This window comes from Marmota monax, unplaced genomic scaffold (assembly GCF_021218885.2).
Source record: "Marmota monax isolate L192 unplaced genomic scaffold, Marmota_monax_Labrador192_F-V1.1 WCK01_AAM20220418_F8-fsc00064, whole genome shotgun sequence".
Taxonomy (NCBI): Eukaryota; Metazoa; Chordata; class Mammalia; order Rodentia; family Sciuridae; genus Marmota; species Marmota monax.
This window is the reverse complement of record NW_026694542.1, coordinates 9,893,200-9,898,179: the sequence shown is the minus strand read 5'-3', so window position 1 is coordinate 9,898,179 and position 4,980 is coordinate 9,893,200. Positions and strand designations below refer to the sequence as shown.

Genomic DNA, 4,980 nt, shown 5'->3' with positions numbered 1-4,980 from the left:
ATTCATCCTCTATGGAAGGACTCTCAATAGCACTGGTCCCTTGTTAAAAGCCAAAGCTGCTAACTTCAGATTTGGGGAGCTGGAAGCTTTTGGAGTGGGAGAAGGAAGATCTTCACTGTTATGTAATATTCACTATTTATTCATACAGAAGATTTTCTTGGGTGTTCTTGCCTGTGTCAACATTGTGTTAGGTGCGGGAATGCAAATATGAAAGACTCCTGGGGACAGGGGGGCTCTGGAGTCCAGGGGCCTATATGGGCCCAAGCTTCTTCTGGCATCTCAGCCAGAGAATAGAGAAGAGCTGGATCAAAGCAGGTGCCCTTTGCCCCACAAGCAAAAGAAATCTGGCACTGCTGTCTGTCTCTGCTCTGCTCCCCCCCCCCAAGCTGTGAATATCATCATCTTTCCTTCCAGAACTTTCCTCAAGTAGTGGTGTGTGTGTGTGTGTGTGTGTGTGTGTGTGTGTGTGTTTGGGTCATGGTTCTTGAGGTAGTCAGGAATCCTGGAGACTAGATCAAATTTAGCCAAGTGACCTGGCAGGACCCATGGATTTCCCTCATGACAGCTGCCCTGGAGATGTCTTCTGCAGAGGACTTAGAGGATGACTGTTTTGAGCAATAAAACACCACACCGCCTCATCCCTCTAACCCTGGCCTCCCTTTCACCTCTAGATCCTGACAAAGGGAGGTGGGGGAATTAGACCCATCTTATCCCTTTCTTCTCAGATGTTATTTGATGTCATGTAGGAAAATTATGCCCCCATGGTCACTGCTGGGAAGGCCAGGATGCATCATTTGACAGAAACTCTTCCTTGTCCTGGCTCCAGAATGGGATATTTCTCCTTAAGTCCCCCCTTCCCCCAGCATCCTCCCACCCTCTTCCTCCAACCCATCACACACCAATTTCTCTTTTCTGCAGATGGGAACAGCCATATGCAAACAACCTGATTTTTATCAAGAGAGAGAGATTCCATTCACTCATTTATTCATTCACGAATATTCATTGAGTTCCTCTTACATCTGCGCACAGATCTAGGCAGTGGGGATATAGAGTGATCAAGACAAAGTATTTCCCTCACATGTGGGCTCTTCTGGGCAGCCAGGGCATCAGCTCAGTTCCAGACTAATGGGAGAGACACACCAAAGAACAAACACATTCACAGACTTTCCTATAATAGTAAGCTGTGCAGACACTAAAGAAGGGTAAAAGGATGGAATGTGCTGAGGTTTGTGTGCTGAATGATCAAAGTATTTAGTGGGAATTCACTTTTTCCTTGTTTTACACTCTTTGAGGGAGCTGAGAGTGAGGGTCTGTGTGTCCCTTCAGCCACCTCGTCAATTCATTTTGGCAATTCAGGACTCAAAGTATGACTTTAGGGGTGGCTACAGAGCAAGCCCTTTGTAATTCTGTTAAGAGGTGGGGTATACTTAAGATACTGCATTAGAGAAATGGAAACAGGTACTGAGAAAACCTATTTATCATCTTCCACGAGTGTAATAACACCCCACAAATTAATTTTTTCCTTTATGCATCTTGCTTATGCATACTGAATTCATTCTACAAACATTTTTTCCAGTATTGTGACTGAACTCAGTGTTGCTTTACCACTGAGCTACACCCACTGCTATTTTAATGTTTTGAGACAGTCTCGCCAATTTACCAAGATTGGCCTCGAACTTGGGATCCTCTTGCCTCACTCAGCCTCCCCAGTAGCTGCGATAACAGAGTGCACTACAGCGTCTGGCCTCAACGAACACTTTTTGAGTCCACTGTGTGCCAGGCACTGTCCTTGCGGCTGGAAATTCTCTGCCTATAGGAATTCTTGCTGATCAGTTTATAAACCACCATCGCCTCATTTATCTCTTCCCTTAACACTGTATGTGAGTTTCATATCTGTTGATTCACATAGCTCTCCATCAGTCCCAAGAAGGCAGATATGAACGTTCCCATTTTGCAGATGCGAAAAGTATGACCGCTAAGGGAAAAAACCGAGTTGCTTTGCGATGACTAAATGCCAGGACTCCACTGGGCCACGTGCAGCAGCGCATCTGGCCCCTCGCGATCCCACCCGCGCACGCTCGCTCTTTCCCTCCCTGCCGCCGCCGCGCCGGGTCCACGTGTGTGTGTCTGTGTGCGGAATGGGGACGGGGGCGGTGCCGCCGGAGGGGTGGGGTCGAGGCTAACGTCACGGACAGTGCTACCCAATCAGCGGCGGGCTCGCGGCCCCGGCGCTGGTATTGGGGCAGCGAGGGGGCAGTTCTCTATAACGCGGTCTCCGGGAGCCAGCGGGGAAGAAAGAAGCCGAGCGGGCGGAAGGCGCCCTCCCCGCCGCCTGGGCCCGGGCACCGGGTGCCGGGCCGGGGTCCTTCCCGCCTCCGGCGACCGTCGGCCGCTTTGTTTTCCCCGCCTCAGCGCTTCGGGCGACTTGGGAGGGCTCTCGCCCGGGCTGCGCAGAGAACGCTGCGGCAGGAAGGGCGGCTGGCCGCGCCGGGACTCGCAGGGACCCAGGAGTCCGGCCGCCGGGAGGGCCGCGTGACGAGATCGAGGAGGGAGCCAGAGCGCCGCGGGCCGGGGTAGCGGGCTCCGGGCGCCCGTGAGCACAGACCTCCCCGTCGAGGGGGGGGCGATGTTCCCCTCCCCCGTGGGCTCTTCGGGCAGCCAGGGCATCCGGCCACTGGGACCAGGGCCCCCTCAGTGGGCACCCCCTCAGGCTGCTCCATGGAGACTCTGTGTCCCCCTCCCCGCCTGGCAGTGCCGGCGTCCCCGCGAGGGTCGCCCTGCTCCCCTACACCCCGGAAGCCGCGTCGGGGGACACAGGAGTTCTCTCCGCTGTGCTTGCGTGCCCTTGCCTTCTGCGCCCTTGCCAAACCCCGGGCGTCCTCTCTGGGCCTGGGGCCTGGAGAGCTGGCGCCACGGGCCCCGGTGCTGCGGGGCCCTCGAGCCTCCCTGTGCACCGGCGGCTGGGCCCCGGATGGTCTGAAGTACCTCGGGGCACAGGCCGGGCAGTTCAGCGATCCAAAATACCCTGCGGGCGAGGATGCCGGTGTCGCGGTGTGCCCGGGCGGCGGAGAGGAGGAAGAGGGAGGAGGCAGCTTCCCGCACTTCGGCGCTCGCTCCGACGCACCTCCGGGCCGCTGCCCGGATCCCCGGCGTCCTCGGGAATCTTCGACCAGCTCCGCCTCGGCTCCGCCTGGGCCAGACCAGGATCTCGAGTCCCAGCCTGATCCAGCCGCCTGCCCGCCTCAGGATCCTGGCTCCCGGCCTCCGCCGCCACCTGCGGGCCTCTCCACCGAGCCCGCATGTCCCGGGGCGGCTCCCGAGCCATCCCTGCAAGGCCAGGAGGCTGCAGTGGATGGAAACCTCCCGCTGGCGGCCCCCGAGGCATCAGCGGTTAGTTCCTCGACGGCCAGCGCAGCTCCGGCCGCGCCGGGCGATCTCCGCCAGGAACATTTCGATCGTCTGATCCGCCGGTCGAAACTTTGGTGTTATGCGAAGGGCTTCGCCCTGGACACTCCGAGTTTGCGCCGGGGTCCCGAGCGGCCGCCAGCGAAAGGGTCGGCCCGGGGAGCAGCCAAGAAACGCCGGCGGCCACCTCCGCCCCAGCGGAGCGCGCAGCCCCGCCGCCCTGCACCGACACTCCCCACCAAAAGCACCTTCAGCCTTCTGGACGCCTTTCCCTGCCCTCCGGCCCTGGTGGTGCGGGAGGACGGAGACTTAGGGCCTGCATCTTCGCTTCGCCTACAAGGAGACGCTAAGCCCCCTCCTGCCCACCCCTTATGGAGGTGGCAGATAGGGGGACCCGCCGTTCCTGAGCCCCCTAGCCTCAAATTCTGGGGGGTCAACCTGGAAGAACTCTAAGCGTGGGATTTGTTCTGCCAAGTTTGGGAAATTGGGGCTACTGCCAAACCGCGGGCTTGAGGAGACCGCCTCATTTCCCACATTTGCCTGTTCCCTTCCTTTAGGTGTTTTGGGCTGTGGGCAGAGAGACCTCAAATGACAGTGAGCTTTAAGCACCTAAGAGGTCGGAGTGAGGTTCCCTCCAACTCATCTTTGCCGAGGAACCGAGGGCTGGAGTCGGGAGAAGGCTTGACCCCTTAAGGCTGAATGACACAGATTCCAATCCCTCCTCCACCTCGGTCTCAGGGGCCGGGCCTTCACACCCCAGGGGGGAGAGAAGGAGGCTGGCTCTGGACTGGGGAAAAAAAAGGGGGTGGTGGGGGAGACTTTGGTGATGGACAAACCGGTTGTTTCTGCGTTGGAGGGCTAGCCTGGGGGTGTGGGGGCTGTGGTAGGGGTGGGAAGGTGATTGGCAGCGCCCCGGGGGCATCCCCACCCCCATCGCCCAGGCCTTTAACCCTTCACTCCCTACCGGCCTTCCCAAGCCTTCTTAGCACCACCAGATCTGTGATAGGGAAAGGGGGGCAAATCACCTCCTTCCTGTTTCCTTCCTAGGGTCCCCTAAGTTGGAGTGACCCCTTAATTGGTGAAATCTTCAATATCAGCCACCAGCCTCTTTCCCTTTTGTCCAGTTTTGGAGTTTCTTCAGATTTCTCTTTGCTTTTTGTTCATAAACTGATGGTGAAAGAGCACCCCCCACCTTGGTAAATTGGCCTTCTCCCCAAGTTGCTCTTCATAGGAAGAGGGGCAGTGCTGAGGGACCCTGCCCCATTGAGGAGTTTGCCTGGGGAAGGGGCTGGGGACTGTCCCAGGGAAAGTAATGGAAGGTGGAAGAAATCAATAAAGTCAGACCAAACAAGTTGCCTTTCGAGGACCACTCCACAAATTCATGGATGGGAGGGGGGTTGAAGTAGAGGGCTGGCCTGATTCCGTTCTTTGAACACCCAAACAGCCCCCTAAAGGGTGGAGACAAAACAAGCAGTTTTTTACAGAGTGCTAAATGAAAGAGCTCTTGGCCTAACCCCTGGGGTTCGAAAGGGGAAAGTTTGGGTTTGTATGGGACCTGGGCTGAGGTACTTTCTT

At 57.0% G+C, this 4,980-nt stretch overlaps 1 protein-coding gene across 1 annotated transcript; it reads left to right on the top strand.

Annotated features, from left to right (window-relative positions):
• Positions 1 to 2,281: 2,281 nt before the first annotated feature.
• On the top strand, positions 2,282 to 4,756 carry Epop (elongin BC and polycomb repressive complex 2 associated protein). The gene has a single exon (XM_046420438.2). It carries the CDS (start codon positions 2,719 to 2,721, stop codon positions 3,856 to 3,858), a length of 1,140 nt encoding a protein of 379 aa, XP_046276394.1. The 5' UTR covers positions 2,282 to 2,718; the 3' UTR covers positions 3,859 to 4,756.
• The last annotated feature ends 224 nt before the right edge of the window (positions 4,757 to 4,980 follow it).

Bases quoted from the DNA above. Each gene is read 5' to 3' on its own strand.
- Epop (XM_046420438.2), top strand. From the start codon at position 2,719: ATGGAGACTCTGTGTCCCCCTCCCCGCCTGGCAGTGCCGGCGTCCCCG.